The 16,587-nt window shown below is 38.3% G+C and overlaps 2 protein-coding genes across 3 annotated transcripts; one reads left to right on the top strand and one right to left on the bottom strand.

Annotated features, from left to right (window-relative positions):
* Positions 1–402: 402 nt before the first annotated feature.
* LOC109092931 (protein O-GlcNAcase-like) lies at positions 403–12,780 on the bottom strand. Its single transcript, XM_042727345.1, is given in 18 exon segments — positions 403–757; positions 850–1,006; positions 1,126–1,321; positions 1,629–1,720; positions 1,810–1,914; positions 2,064–2,149; positions 2,700–2,756; positions 2,887–2,949; positions 2,952–3,057; positions 3,196–3,614; positions 4,095–4,181; positions 4,435–4,701; positions 4,786–4,884; positions 5,774–5,945; positions 6,068–6,198; positions 6,768–6,865; positions 10,116–10,167; positions 12,446–12,780. Coding segments are annotated over 18 exon segments (2,400 nt in total). The 5' UTR covers positions 12,489–12,780; the 3' UTR covers positions 403–587.
* Positions 12,781–13,445: 665 nt separating this feature from the next.
* ccdc166 (coiled-coil domain containing 166) lies at positions 13,446–16,542 on the top strand. Of its 2 annotated transcripts, none has more exons than XM_042727343.1 (8): positions 13,446–13,721; positions 13,811–13,912; positions 14,005–14,058; positions 14,446–14,500; positions 14,699–14,843; positions 15,051–15,130; positions 15,688–15,864; positions 15,960–16,542. In XM_042727343.1, the coding sequence occupies exons 2-8, from the start codon at positions 13,812–13,814 to the stop codon at positions 16,182–16,184; spliced, it is 837 nt and encodes a 278-aa protein (XP_042583277.1). In that variant the 5' UTR covers positions 13,446–13,721; position 13,811; the 3' UTR covers positions 16,185–16,542. The 2 variants fall into 2 exon arrangements, with proteins under 2 accessions (XP_042583277.1, XP_042583276.1); XM_042727342.1 differs by having other exon boundaries at positions 13,447–13,721; positions 13,801–13,912; positions 15,960–16,539.
* Positions 16,543–16,587: the final 45 nt, after the last annotated feature.

The following is a 16,587-nucleotide window of genomic DNA, read 5'->3' on the forward strand; positions in this document are numbered from 1 at the left end:
CAGCTCTGACCATAAAGCCTAAAGGGCCTGTTCACCACCAAGTCCAATGTGACTAAATGTCAAAAGAAAATGTTCAAATAATCACAAAAACTGCCTACAGACAAATCTCTGATAGTCTCCCACAACTACTTTCAGTGTAAACACTTACCGTAAACCTACGTTTCTCTGAAGTCCAGACCTATTGTCCAACGTCATGAGTGTTTGTTTTGTTAAATGTGTTTGTACATTTTTTATTGTGGCTTGTACTATTCTAAATAAAATATTCACAAACCAAATATATTAACAAACAACACAAATAACAATTAGTCTGATGCCATTTTCTGTTATTCTCTGAAATGCAAATGCTTAAAAAGCCTTCAAAAATTGCAGATCAGCATAGTAACAATATGTTTTTTTTCATCTGGATCTTGGATTTGATTTTGGCATGGCAAAATGCATTTTGTTTAATTTTATTAATTTTTTGGGGGGAATAGACCTTAATGCTTCACCAAAGCACTTTTTAAGCCCAACCATTTTTCTAAGCACAACTATAACCACAGCTCCAGCCTCCAACATGGCAACATGTTGATTTGAAATCTGATTTTCTTTCAGCCGGATCCTGTGTGTTTTGGATATTTGCTTATAACAGCCTCCCCCAAAACTACACCTTCTCTAGGCCGTGCTTCTCCACGGAGGATTTCCAGAAATCCCAGCTTTGTCAAAAATTCCATCCGTAATCCATCTGTAGGCTGGACCTCGCAAAATACACCCTGTGAACCTGAGGAAGAAAGAGAAATGAAATACTCAAGGCTAATAACGATGATAATATCAGCCAGTGTGGAAATATGCTTAAAATCAGCGTTAGTTCACCGTTAGCTTTGAGGGCCGTTAGCAGGGCTGTAAGGAGGCTACGACTGACGCTACAATCCACCAGTTCTGGAAGAGCTTCAAGCCTGAGCTGAGATGGGAAATGATACAGCAGGGAGTCTGGATAGTCCTGTTCTTCATGGAAATACAGCAGCGCCTCCTAGGGGTTTGGAGGAGAAAGTGCAATTTGAGCCATGTCAGGATTAGAAGTTACTATATTGCACCATTTTAAAAGTACTGCATAATAAGTGTGGTTGTGTGTTTAGCTTTAACTCTTACCTTTGTTGCAGTATGTCCACTCGCTCCATGGGGGCGTGAAGGATATTTGTCCCTCATAGCAGGTAGCCAGGAGGCCTGACATCGTTTGGCAAAGGAGTGGACATCCAGAATACCCACAGCGCATCCACATACACCCAGTTCATCCTCCAGAACCAAGCTGTACTCTGGGCACAAGGCCAGAGACGCACCCAGACACCTGAAACACAAAACACACACCAGAAAGAGGCTGATATTTCTCATATACCTCATGACTGCAAAACATCAAGGAATTACATTTTAGTAAAATGTAATGTGATTGTTCAGCAGCCATTATTCTAGTCTTCGGTGTCACATTTATTTATTTTGTTTGTAACATTATAAATGTTTTTACTGTCACTTCATCTCAGGAATCAGTGACAATGAGAAGATATAGTTTGTGCTCAGATGGAAGCATCTACTGAACAATAAATAAAAGTCAGAACATTTTATATATGGGCGGTGATGTGCTTGAGAGCAATTCTTGCCTGTCCCCAATGAAATCTGGATGGGAGATGACAGCATCCTGGCCCCCTTTACCCCTCTGATGCAACTGACGCACCATTCGGTACAGCTCCACCTAGAGTTGTGGGGAAAAAAATACAAAGAGAAGAGTCAGAAATGTGTATTGAGATTGAGTCAAATGGTTACCAAGTGTGCTTGAGTCACCTTGTCTTTTTGCTGGAATGGCCGTATATTATAAAGTCGAGAGGGTGGGAACAGAGGGGGAGGGTGACTGAACAACTCACTGCTGGTCCCCACAGGCAGAAGCATCTGATTCACACCAACACCAGAGGGACACAGACAAAACAAGAGCAAGGACACAGACAAAACAAGAGCAAGACAACTGCAACAAATCAATCTGCCCCTTTAACCTAATCTAATCTAATATGTAACTGAATCATTAATTATATCATTCTTACCTGCACCTCTCCAGATAGTCCTCCTTTAAACACCCATGGCTCCGCCTCCACGCCATGAAGCTCCGCCCCTGAAGAAGCCCCACACCCTGTGAACAATTCCACACATCAAGAGTATCAATCCACTGCAGGAACCAGTGGGTTTACACAAATCATTTTGTATAACTTAACTGTGAACACATTCAAATGTGTCACATTTCAGGTGGTTACAAGACAGATTTTTATGTGTTAATTTTTTTGATGCACCCATATTTTTTTTGATGAACCATATTTGAACATACTACTGTTTGAATACACTACTGTTCAAAAGCTTGGAGTCTGTATTTTTATTTTTATTTTTTTTGAATTGGTCACTAAGGCTGCAGTTATTTGATATAAAATAACATTTTATGCACACCTGCAAAACAGAAGTACTTTTTTTTAATTTCTTTAAAAAAATCTTAAATTCTTTTAAAAAAGTCATTTGAAAGGCAGTGTAAACTAACATGAATCATATTTGAGAGCTGCAGCACAGCACAACATTTCTGAACATTTTTGCATTTCTTTCTTTTCTTCACACAAAGCTAGTATAGACTCCAAAAAACGAAATATGCAGAAATTAATAAGCTACAGTGTATAGGATGTATGTTTGACCCTCACAGTGGAAGCAGTTCTTCCAGGAGCCTAGTGGAGAACCTTCACTCAGTATACGCCCCTCTGTGAAAGGAAATATGCTTGTGAGAAGCTGGGAGATGGGTTCCTCAATTTTATTTATCACATGAGGGGAAAAGGCCTACATGACAAGACAAGATCATCAAGATCAAATCATCCCTACTGTCTCTCTCACCTAGCCAGCAGATGAAAGCCTTGGCCACCAGCAGGGTGTTTCTCAAGTCCCAGATGTAGGGTAAAGGTCGTAGAGAACAGCCCTATTGATGCTGGTCACAACAGCACCGTGCAGTAAAGCCACATCATCACACGCAGCCAGGAAACGGCCCGCACGGTCCCGCCATTCCCTCTACCTGAGAGACCAAAAATGAACAACAAATACCTCAACCAAATACCACTTTCATGATGAATCGTTACTATAATCTCAATATAATCAACTTTATTAAAAACAAAAAACAAATGACAAGTGAATTAAATAGTGAATCACCTTCTGTGGCGAGGCCTTCTTGCCATTGCCATTGACACTGACGCAGTGACAGTTGGCTTTGAGCCATGTGAGGTCCTGCAGCAGATTCTGAGCAGGTGGTCCATGTTCATGAGGCAGGTAGTAAAGGCCTACAAGCAACTGGACCTGGGCCTCGCTGAGAGGAACCCTCCCAGAACACAATCCCCTTCTAGAGATCTTTTCATGGCTGAAGCTCCTGGAGACCTGGTTCTCCCCAGCTTTCAGATCCTGGCTCATAAGAGGGTCTGCTGGGATTTCATCGCTAGCGAGAGCCCCTGTGCTCCGGGAAGAGGTTATGGGACGTTTGGGCTGGGCTCCACGTTGATTGTCTGAGCTATCGGAGGACTTTGATTTAACAGAGAGCGTTAAGGGCTTGAGGTCTGTTGGCCTCAGTTGACGTCCTAAAAGAAACAATCAGAAACAAAAAATCAGATTCATGTCAGCACTTACAACAGATTCTTTGTGACAATAATCAGTTAATAATCAATTAAAACTCAAGAAAATTAGCTGAAACTAGCTGAAAGAAAATAAGTTTAAGTACCAAAATTAGAGAAACTAACACTGAAATAAACAAATTAAAGCTCAAAAGAAATAAAAACAACTAATAAATTACAATACAACTAATAAAAGACAACCGCACATACCGTTACTAAAACTTAAACTAAAAATGAAAATTTAAATAAAAAATAAAAGCTAGTTACAAATATAACTAATTACTATAAATAGCACTACAAATGTTTAATAAAATAATAAAATGTTAATAAAAATGTTTTCAGTCATTATTACATTTTATAAAATAACAAATAAAAATGTAAAATATATTTAATGTACATAAATCACTTTTCAAATTTACAAATAAATAAAGTTTCAGGATGCTGTACCAGGCTGCAGTGGAAGGCTGAGCTCCTTCATCCAGTCTTGCAAGGCAGATGACAACGCTCTATCCACACTATAGGCTTCTTCATCACCTACAGAGGTTATACTAGGTCAGCAAGGGGCAGAATATTTGACCTACTGAGTGCTACTGTATGTTTGTTCATTCAGTGTTTGAACATTAATGTATTTACAGTAGCAGATGGTTTTATACAAAACAACTTCCATTCCATTCAAGATATACATTTTATCAGATTTTGCATGCCCTGGGAATCAATCTCATAATCTTAACATATCTACATCCATACTACAATATTTAAGCCTCTCTATCCTCCATTCTGCGCTCACCTTTCCCCTCCTCCTTTACTTCTTTATACCAGCTTCCCAGGGTATGCAGAGGGATGAAATTGGCTTCAAATTCACAGGGATTTAGCAGCAGACCCCTCAGATGGGCCCTGAGTCCAGGGGGGCGGCCCTTAAAAGGCCCCAGGAAGACACGTCGGGAGTCATAATCATTAGCATGAAGGTTGTCCCAAATGAGGGGTGGCCTTCGAAGCACCGCCTGGACCTCAGCTAGTGATTCAGGACTCAGTTCCCTTGATATCACCTTATTTCCTGTAGAAGAATGATGTGACCAAATATGTGAATGTTAGAAGTGTGGTTTCTGTTACAAACTGACACACTGAGAATGTCTCTCACCGGTCCAGATGACAGAGATGCCAGGGAGAAGATCCTCCCCAACTGTCAGCAGGTAGGGAGACTTTGACACGCTAGGAGTGCACAGAGAACTACAGTACTCTAGAGAGAAAATAAAATAACAGCACAGTACTGTTTGAGGGAAAGAAGGAGAGAACAATGTAAGAAAAAGGCACAGAGAATGACAATGAGGTGTTAAGATGGAAAGAGCGGTGTCAGATCAACCAAAATGTTTATTTCTTCATTGAAACAGATTTGGAGAAGTTTACCACTATAGCAGTACGCAACTTGCTCACCAATGGATTCTCTGCAGTGAATGGGTGCCGTCAGAATGAGAGTCTATACAGCTGCTAAAAGCATCACAATAATCGACAAGTAATCTACCAAACTCCAGTCCGTCAAATAATGTCTTGTAAAGTAAAAAGCTGTGTGTTTGTATTAAACAAATCCATCATTAAGCCATTTTTGACTTCAAATCATTGATTTCTCGAGTCTAGTCTGAATCAGGAGAGAAATATGCACAGATAAAGCACTGCTCACAAGCGAAAACAGTACAGAACTGTTCTAAACAAATATGCTGGTGAATTTTGATGTGAGAGGACACAAGGGGATTAGTACAGATTATGGGTATTTTGGCCAGAAGCTACAGTTTAAAGTTAAATGCCTCAATGAATTATTTGTTTATTACTATTAGATATTAATTGATGAACTGGACTCTTGTGGATTATTGTGATGTTTTTATCAGCTGTTTGGTCTCTCATTCTGGATTCATTTGTGAAACGAACACATAATGCTTAATTTCGCCAAATCTTATGAAGAAACAAACTCTTGTACATGATCTTGCATAGCCTGAGGGTTAATACATCTTAAGCCAATTTTAATTTGTGTTTGAACTATTCCTTTAAGGTAACATTAAGTAAATGTGTAACTTTATTAAACAGATTTTTGTCTTGTTATTAAATTGGATTTTGTTATTTATGTATTAGCTTACCAGTGGGACAGAATAGGAAGACAGGTGGTTCCCCCAGGAAACGGAAGATCTCATTGGCCACGGTAACCTGGGCGTGAGCGAATGAGGAAAAGGCCTCTGTATCTGACTGGCACATGGAGTGATCAATGTCATCAAATAGGAGGGCAAAAGCCTGACAGCCCAGGTCTGACACCTAGTGGAGAAATAGTGGCATTCATGAACTAACACATATTAGTCAAATAGAACTAGAAAATGTGTCTTTGATCACAAGAAAGCGTGATGAAAATGAGAGGGAGATGAAGCGAGTTTGCTTACTTGTCTGAGTTTGCGTTTAAGCAGTGTGAGGTCACAAGAGCTGGAGAAGACGATGTCCTGACCCGGAGAAAGAGCGTATACAAATGTCAAACCCCTCGACTCTGCCTCACACACCAAAGCTTTCAACTGAGCTGGAGACAATGACAGAAAGATGGAGAGAGAGAGGTTTTCAGGTGTGATACGGCCACAATGGTGCCACAAATACCATACTAGAATCACAATATTTTCTAACAATACTCACGAGTCATTATTTGTAATACTAAATGCAGGCAAAAATGTCTTTTTATATAGGTTAATCATCTGAAAAAGGCATTTGGGTATGGTATGAAAGCATAACACACAGCAGCAGCTCTCACACCAATAACTGAATGGCATATAATGGCAAAATACAATTTAATACCATTATGTTTGTATAATAATATGATTAGGTGCAATTTAGGAATTTTATTCTTAGAAATACATTTTAACAATCTCTGCTAAAACGACCTAGCATTTATATTCTGATTGCTCAGATTATGTTTTCTAGATATGAATATTTTTGGGCCAGTAATAAGAAAAATAATGAAAGCCTTTAGCTATAAAAAAAAAAAGTTCAGTAAATGAAATTGAAATAGACAGATTAAATAAACACTTTAACCCAGTGCTTCTATATACTGTAATCTGAAATATCTAAATACTGGGTATAAATAAATACACATACCCTCTTCCTCTGCTGAGTAAACCTCCCTCCACAGTAACCTGTGCTTCAAATCATCTTTAGGACCATACAGATATGTGTTCAAACTCCACATCTGCATCCTGAAAGGGGACAATAGGAAACAGGTGCATTAAGAGACAAATCATTTCAGAATTTAAAATGGATTTTCAGTCATGTTTTGAGAATATTGTGTAAGAAGAGCACAAGGCACAGCAAGGAGAAAGAGAGAGAGAGAGAGAGAGAGAGAGAGAGAGAGAGAGAGAGAGAGGGAGGCAGAAAATAGAGACATTCATTGATCTTGCATCATTAATAATATAAGGGGTCGCATTTCCTGCAGGGAATGAGTGTGAGTTTAACAACAGCAAAGGGTCGATTCCTCTGCAGAGGAAAAAAGTGAATGGTCTGCCCCTCTATGAATTTCAGCCTATTTATGAACAAAACAGTTTAACTGCAGTGCGATATTTGAGTGTTGTTCTTAATATAATCAGTTCGGTGGCAAGGGCAATGGCCTCTAAATAAATATCAAATGAATATCATAATTACTGCACATAATGCGCACTATTACCAATACAGAGATTTAACTTGAACTTTCAAGTCCCATGGGAACTTTTGTGATGTAAAGGTCACATTAAAACATTAAGAAATCTTGAGAAATTCTTACCATGCTTTTATAATTTACTTTTGCAATTTAAGAAAAAAAAGGCTTTAAGATTTTATTGCTTCATCCATGCCCCAGATTATAAAGTTCTTTAATATCAAATCTTAAAAGACAAAATCTTTAATAAAATATTAAAATTTTACAATCTACATAATGAGTGAAGTAATAATTTTGCAATTTTCCCTTTAAAAAATATCATAAGTATATACTTGGTAACCAACATCCCAATGATATTTGAATTATGCATGATGTAGAATCAAGTAGATTTGCTGAAATTATTGTAAAAAATATTTTTTAATTCTACTTTGCAAACTGGCACGTGATGTTTAGCCTACACCTTTGGACATTGCTAGTGGACATAAACTAGAATTGAAAGTGTTATAGGACAGTTTACTTTCTAAAACTCAACAAAACAAGTACTCTAGAGTCTAGACTACTGTGATCTGTAAAATGACTGTTTCAGAGAATGGGTTTCTTCCAGATTAACGTCTTAATCAAGATTTCAGACAAAAACCGAGTTTACTATAGATGAAATATTACATCTTTGCCTACCATAGAGTGAGTGTTTGTGTGTGCGTCTCAGGAGAAAAGCAGACTCCCTAAATAGACTGAGGCTAGTGCTTGTCTAAAATATTAAAGAAGCTCCCCAAAGGTTAACCTCAAGCAAGCGTGTGCACACTCACACACACATACATACACAAAGCTAATTTTGGGTCTCTCCCTCTCCAACCTATTTAAAATGCTAATGCACAGACAGAATCTATCATTCACTCTTTCTCTCCCTCTTCCTCCCCCACTTCCTTTTTCTCCTCCTTCTCTCCCTTCATCTACTGGATCAGCACAATCGCTTCACTCTCACTCGGGCGTGTAAAAGTTCTCATTCCCCTTCTTTTGCCTGCACTATTAATCTTTTCATCCAGGGTTGAGTTTGGACCAGTGCCTCTTTCACTTGTGTGTGTGGGTGGGTAGGATACGCTTCTCTTCTTTCTTCCTGTGCAGATGGATTCCCACACACTCTAATTTCTGTCATGTCCAAGCCATTGTACATTAATGTAAATTCTACTGATTTGGACGTCACAACCCAAGACATCAATCAGAACAGGCTAAATAAATATATATAAAAATCAGTAATATTTCACGTATGACATATACCATCTGGGGAAGTCATGACCTAATGGTTAGAGAGTTTGACTCCTAACCCTAAGGTTGTGGGTTCGAGTCTCGGGCCGGCAATACCACGACTGAGGTGCCCTTGAGCAAGGCACCGAACCCCTAACTGCTCCCCGGGCGCCACAACATAAATGGCTGCCCACTGCTCCGGGTGTGTGTTCACGGTGTGTGTGTGTTCACTGCTGTGTGTGTGCACTTTGGATGGGTTAAATGCAAAGCACGAATTCTGAGTATGGGTCACCATACTTGGCTGTATGTCACGTCACTTTCACTTTTCTTTAAAAAGATGTCTCGGTATGGGAAAGAATATATCAATCACAAGCTATTATTCATCCTTTTTCAAGTTTAAGAAAATCTGCTTTACCAAACTTAAGGGGAGGAGAACTTAGTTTTTGCTGATCGAATCTACTAGTTAACACCAGCTCACTGAGTAAAGCGTGAGCCTTTTCATTAGTGCTGCAGCAGAGAGAGAGAAAAACTGCTTTCCAACTGAATGGGAGCAGGGACTCAATCGAGGACAGCAGCAAATACTTGTTTTAAGTGTTGATGTGTTGGTGTCACCTCCAGGAAGACTTGCTAGGTTAAACAGCTTCAGTTTGGTTGGAAACCATAATGTCAACCAACTAGACCAGCACTAAATCAGGCTGAACCATCATGGAAAGATGGTGTTTTTTAGCAGGGATGCCTCAAAAAGATCACCCCAAGATGAACATTTTCTGGATATTTACTCACCATCCATCCAAGATGTAGATGAGTTTGTTTGTTCATTGAAACAGATTTGCAGAAATTTAACACTACATCACTTGCTCACAAGTGGATCCTCTGCAGTGAGTGGGTGCCATGAGAATGAAAGTACAAACAGATGATAAAAACACCACTCCATCCATCAATTAACATCTAAAACACCCTAATGATGGACATATGTATTACAAATATGGACTGGAGTTGTGTAGATTACTTGTGTTGTGTACCATTGTGATGCTTTTATCAGCTGATGAACTCTTATTTTTATGGCAGCCATTCACTGTAATGGTAAATTTCTCTAAATCTTTTCCAATAAAGAAACAAACTCATTTAGATGGCTTGAGGGTGAGCACATTTTCAGCAAATTATCATTTTATGGTGAATTAAAATATAGCAAATAATAATAATACTTCCTCTCTTTTCTTCAACTTCACCCATGCTCTGATTCAAAATGGACTTGTTCCTTGCCACTGACTTCACCATGGCTAATGTATGAAGATGTGTGAAACTGGCTCAGTGGAGTCATGCTGGCACCAGTGTCCAGTCATTAGTCATAAAAAGCCATTTGTCTCTCTGCCTACACGTCTTTACACTTCTGCAACGCACCAGCTGCTCTGTGCTGCCCCCTGTACTGCTATGATACCACCATGTTGCCAACATGATCCAAATAAATATCCCATGTTACATTACATAACTGCAGATATATAAATATATAATATTTGGTGTCCCTGATACAAATGCATATAAAGTGCAATTCCGTCATCCCATCCCATACTTACCACTGAAATAGCACCTTCCTTTGTTCCATTGACCAGGGTCTCCCGTAGAAACCTAAGGAGTACAATATACAGATACATCACACTTTTAACACATGCAGACACACACGTGATTTGTTCTCCATTTACACAAGGCAGCATTTCATAACCATCACAAAGCTTCAGTATTTCTGTCCTCTTCCACCTCCTCTTCACTGCAACCCACTCAAACAAGTCGGATTTTGGGCAGACTCTTATTATGGGCTTGGAGCTTTCATGCTATACTGGACCAGTTATGTAATAGTAGTCAGGGCCATCGCTAGGGGTGTGCACTGGGAAGCAGCGCAGGGTTACATGTAGACTATCAAAGCTTTGTTTGAGGCACTCTGTAACAAGCAAACTGCATAATTTTTAGAGTTGTTTATGCAAATATTTAGCTGTGTTTTCTGTACAATTTTTCATGAAGCCTACCATGGCACTACTAAAATTCACTCTGAAAACTTTATGGCTGGTAATTTCACATGTTGGTCAGGTGGTCTCTTTCCATCTAAGTGGGTAGTTCTTGGCCAGAATAAGCTGCAATGAGAAACAGATTTTTGAAGCAAGCACAGACTTTCTTGCTGCAACATTCTGCACTGTTTTATGGTTGCTTGTGCAGAAAACATTTAGAATAATTAGTAAAACATTTGGATACACAGAATTCGTGTAATTCATGAAGTAATATATAATTTAATATATAATATATATTCAATATTTATTAAATTATAGCATTAAAAACAAGTTAATCTGTTACATACCCATCCACATTTACAATACGCATCCGTCCCCTCAATAAACTCAAACTAACTTGTACTGAGAGCTGATAAATACATTCACAAGACACATCCAATCTTAACTTCCAAAAACTTTATAGAATTTGGCACTGACAGTGTTTGGGACCGCACATCATTACACTGGTCTAGCATTCTAGGATTAGATTTTGCTGCATTAGGTAAGACAGCGGTTGGTTATTATTTATTATTCATGCTGGCTGCCATTCTGATGGAAAAACAAACCACGCATATATTCATGCTTGATTTGCTTCAGTAATTATGAATATAGCATGAACTGGTTACTGGTGTGTGAACAATAAGAAATCAATAACTTGTATAGAATACATTTTATATAGAAAGATGTTGTATGGAATGTATGGCTCTGGCCATCAGGATGAAAATATATTTAGAAACTCAGTGTATATTTTACTTAACAGCAGTCTGGCTTTACTAACGTGGTTATTCAAGTCAAGACAAGTCCATTTTATTTGTATTTCACAATATAAATAAGCTGCATACAAAATCTCATATTGTCTTATAACGTCTGAAACTTAAACTTCACAACTGGGGAGTACGATTGAAATTTGGATGTTCTACATTCATCATGTTTTCACTGTCACATGACAAACCAGCATCTGTTGCAGCACTTCACTGCCATTCACAAGTCAATAGTATATATTATAGTACATACTATAGTATACATTGCTTGATGTGAGTATGTATGCATGTATGTATTGCAGGTAAAGCTGGATGTACTTAAATATCTAACGGTATATAAAGAGCTGGGCGATAATATTGTTTACACTTTGCAATGATATAAATGATGACATAGATTTGTTACATACATTTCCCTTTATGTGAGAGTTCTGTATGTATGCAAGTAAAGTTAGATTTATTTATAGATCACAAACTGTGTCTCCCCTCTTCTTTCCCACATATTCCAGCGACAGCCCTGATATTGGATATTCATGCCAGTGTGGTCCTAAAGTTTGCAGCTGTAGAACAGAAGTGGGTCAGTAAGAAAAAGCCACTGGAATCCAGCAGGGTGACATTTCCACGGGAGAAAAAAGACAAATCACCCACCGAGCCAATAATGTGACACTGAGCTACAAACAAGAGTAAGGCCAATTAGGAGATATGCACAACATGCCTGTGTGTGCACAGGGGACGGAAATGTGTGTGTAATTGAGAGTGTGTGTGTGTGAGTGTGTGTCTTATGGTTTCTGGCCAGCTGCTTCCTATCACACTCCAGTATTTATGGAAATAAATACCCAGGATGCTCCACGGCGCCTTAATAAGATGAATTGCCCTACTAGTCCATAAATTAGAAAATGGGTTATTTTAAAGGCTAAGTATAGGTGTCTTTATAGCTTGGCGCTTGTTTTTTCCCGTAAATAATTTGAGTAAATAACGGTTTGACAATACATTACCGCACTGAATCACGTTAGACGTGCCATTTAACGATTAAATCTCGTGTATCTCTTTGGTCGTATCTGTGGCTCCCACCCAAGCACCCAGATAAATGATGTTTCGTGAACTTACCCTCAACAACACCGCATAAAAACTCGTGTCGCCCCTCCATCATCGCTGTGATTGTCTGTCGGGATGCTCAGGATGCGGATTCTTCAGTCTCTCCGCGCCTTGTCATCCGGACTGAAGTCTTCAGCCGCGCATCCTCCCCTTCGACGCACACAGAGCATGCGGACTGAAGCCGCAAGGCATGAAGATAGAGAAGAATTGCGTTTATTATTGCTGTTATGCGTTGTTTGTTAGTAATCAAACATTGGCAAACTGTCAAACGTGGACGTTTCTTGTCTATGTCAGCTCGGTTCTGCCTCCTCCCGTCTGTTCGCTCAACGCACTCTACGCGGTGTTGCCAGATCACGCAAGAAAAACAAGCAACCTTGCTCCAATAGTGGTTCGATTCTAAAAATAAGAAAAAAAAGAAAACAGGTACTTAATTTCGCTTAAATTAATCATAGAAATCACTGAATTACTGTTTAAGTAAAATAGAATTAGTAAGGGTGAATTGAAACTTGCAAAAACAAACATGTTAAAATGATGAATTTTCAATAAGTATATCGTTGTACAAATATAATTAAAATATTTCACATAACTGACCATCTCAATCAATCTCCGTCTTTGTAGAGCGAGGCTTGAACAGTAAATAGTGGTTGATCGCAAAGACATTTTAACTATTTATCAATGTTTTATTGTTTTAAAACCCATTCACACCAAAAACAATAACTTTAAGGATAACTATAAGAAAAACAATAACCATATTAGCATCCACATCAGAGGATGAAAGCATTCTGTTTTATTATAAGAGTTGCATTTATGTCATCTGCTACTTAAAGTGCTTGAGTTTATTAAAACGCGTCAAAAACTAATTCTGAAACGGATTCAAACCACATTATTCCAATAATAACGAGTCCAGTAGGTCAAATAAAACTTGCATTAGTCCATTATTATATGAGACTTTATGAAAAAAAAAAATCCATAGTAGCTTATAATATGCGGACATGGCAACACTGACTCCAGTAGAGCATCTCGCGCCATCTAGCGGCCGGCGTGTGTCACATCAACACACAACACATTTCAAACACTTCAGTTTGCGTTTGGATTTTCCGAAATAACATTGAATTAGGCTTGATTATGAATCGCGTACGTTTTGAGTTAAAAATAAATTATCAAAACAAACTTTTGTACATATATGCTGTGAATCTGGCTCCTTCGGCGAATGTTATTTATGGTTGTCTTGGTTACACGGTGCCACCAACTCTGGGAGTGGAAAAGAATGAAGAACTAGACTGACTCGGTAGGCTTGTTGGGCTCGTAACGGTAAATACGTTAGAAATCCGTTTGTCGTGCTGTGTGCGAGTTAACAGCTTGTCTAGGTGGTTTCAGGATGTCGTCAAAGAAGATCAGCGAGTCAAAGAGGCAGCAGGACGCAGGTGTCTCGGCTGAGAGCGATGGACAGGATGAGAGACAGATGCTGTTACACAGAGAGTGAGTTATCTGTACACATGCAAAGAACATTTTCAATAACTTTTGATGTAGACAGTTAATCAGTCTAGTTAGTATCGCTTTGCAACCCACAGATATGAGACTCTAACTGAGAACCTGTGCACACTGAAGAGGAGAGTTGAACAAAAGTATCCTTTTTCACAAACAGAAACATAATTCCTTGCTGAAACCACATTACTGGGTTTAGCTTGTCTCCAGACAAGTCTGGTTTGATGGATTTAGAGGAGTTTATCTTGTCAGGGATAGCCAACCAACTTGACCAGGCTGCAAAACCATCTAGACCCGCTTAAACCAGCTAAGACCAGCTAGCAATTTTATACTATTAAAGCAATTGTATGTAGTTTTGTGGGAAAGAAACAGAAGCCATTCACTTTTTTAGAAGTCAGTGTACCCTCATAATGATTTTGAAATTGTAATGATTAAATCCTAATGCAGTCCAGCCCAGTAACTCTGACAGATATGATTGCGGTCCATTTATGTCAGTGTTTGAAAGTTTAACACACAATCAACTCCAGACGAAAAGAAAATGAATTTCTTCAGAATGAGATAGCTCAGAGCCGTATTGAAAGTGTAAGTTCTCACAAAGTAACACAGATCAACATAATTGCTTTTATATATATATATATATATATATATATATATATATATATATATATATATATATATATATACACACATACATACACACACACACACACACATATATATAAATATATATATCATATTCAAAGATATATACAGATCATTCTTGTTCTCTGTGCTGTGCAGAAAGAGTACATGTCATATATGTCTAAAAGAGCAGAGAAAAGGCAGAATGCAATAGTGACTTTGAGTGATCGGAGCCATAAGGAACTTGAGGAGCTGCAGACACAGAGACAGAACATGCAGGATAAACATGAGGAGCAGACCAATGGTAAGACAAGTGTTAATGCGTCTGTACAGGAATTGGAAATGAAGGATAAATGTGTGATTATAGTGTGCTGTAAATGACTGAAGGTGCAATTTGTCATATGCTTTCTTGGTTACAAATCAGTTCACAAATGGGTGCAATCAGTACTTCGCTAGATGCTATTAAAATATCAAATGTTGCACTTCAGATGTGTGTTGGTCGTGTTTTCAGAGTTGCAGATGGAGATCCTGCAGATGGAAAATCAGCTGGCTCTGCTAAATAGTGAAATTGCAGACCTGAAAGAGGTTAAGGTAGCAGGATCTTTTTTCTTATTTTTTTGTGTGCATTTGTACTGGGGTTACATCCTGTTATATATGAAGGGTCTTCTACCTTTTTCTAACTAAGCATCATTTGATGGATAGACAAATGGAACAGGGTACCTATTGGTACATTTATAAATTTTATTGATGCATTGTAAACTTTGCCTTTTATAACTCAGACTAAGTACCATATTTGTGTATTTACATATATTGAAGTGCATATGCATTTGAATCATCATTATAATATTTTTAATCACACATTTTCATGAAAAAAAAAGTTTTTCATATCAAACATCAATTGACAGCCCCCTGGATTAATACTGTGGTCCTCATTGGAGTCACAGGCACAAGACCTCTGACTTTTATAGCATTTTCATTTTATATGAACTAGTGAAATCAGTTCTAACATTTTTCAAAGCATATTGAACTGAATAGTTTCTGAAAGTGGAAACTTGTGTCATCGTTTTCAAATTGACATAATTTTTTCATGCTGCACCGAGGTGGAATTATTTTTTTACCTATGTATTTAAGTATTATATGTGTCATAGACTCTAAAACAGCAGCAGTCGAGTCGTATCACCGAGCTGGAGAAGAAGTTGACTACCATGCAGAGTCATCATTCAGAGACTCTGGTGGCTCTCAAGGCTGACTTCATTAAAAAGAAGAAGAGCTGTGAGCAACAGGCAGAAGACACTGTGCATGCTCTCACTATATCAGCCAGCAAGGTGAGTGAATGCTGTTGTGAATTCAGTCAGTATAATTGTTCTGTTACATCACTGTAAGTTACCAGGTCTGGATATTTTCTTTCCCTTTTTCCCAGGAGGCATCACACTCCCTGATGTCCTATATAAATAAAGTGTTTCAGGAGAAAAAAAGCCTGCATGAGGAGTATAAATTCCTTTTCCAGAGAGCCCAAGCTCTACAAAAACAGCAGGACGCTCTGCAGACTCATCGACAGCAACTGCTGCTGGAGCAAAAGTGTATGCAGAAGATTCATGCCCAACGTATTTCCCTACGCTCAACAAACAATACTGAACACCCCTAGAGTGACCACCAGTAACTGGCAATAACTGGAGCCAGTTCAGTTACAACAGTTGCTTTTTTCGACATTTTTCAAATTTTCTTTTTTCCTGTTATGCTTAAGAAAGTCCTACAGGTTTGCAACAACAGATGTTGAATAAATGATTGCAGAATTTAATTTTTTGGTCATTTATCCATTTGCTGGTTTGATTAAAACTCACCTAAATATGAATACAAGCACTCAGAAACTAAAAATATAAGTAGCATATAGATTTATCAGTCATAAAGTGGTAGGAAAGCATTACTGAACCATTTGCATTTTTTGCAGATTTATTGCACACACCAAGTGACCTTTTAATATTATGTACTATTATAATATTCATGAATATTTTGAATTAGCTTTTAGTTTTAGATTATCTGTTTTAAAG

Source organism: Cyprinus carpio, chromosome B7 (genome assembly GCF_018340385.1).
Source record: "Cyprinus carpio isolate SPL01 chromosome B7, ASM1834038v1, whole genome shotgun sequence".
NCBI classification, from domain to species: domain Eukaryota; kingdom Metazoa; phylum Chordata; class Actinopteri; order Cypriniformes; family Cyprinidae; genus Cyprinus; species Cyprinus carpio.

Excerpts from the sequence above, each read along its gene's own strand:
- ccdc166 (XM_042727343.1), top strand. The coding sequence starts at position 13,812 with ATGTCGTCAAAGAAGATCAGCGAGTCAAAGAGGCAGCAGGACGCAGGT. Across the intron at positions 14,059-14,445 it reads AAGAGGAGAGTTGAACAAAA|ACGAAAAGAAAATGAATTTC; the intron begins GTATCCTTTTTC and ends AATCAACTCCAG. Across the intron at positions 15,865-15,959 it reads TCACTATATCAGCCAGCAAG|GAGGCATCACACTCCCTGAT; the intron begins GTGAGTGAATGC and ends CCTTTTTCCCAG.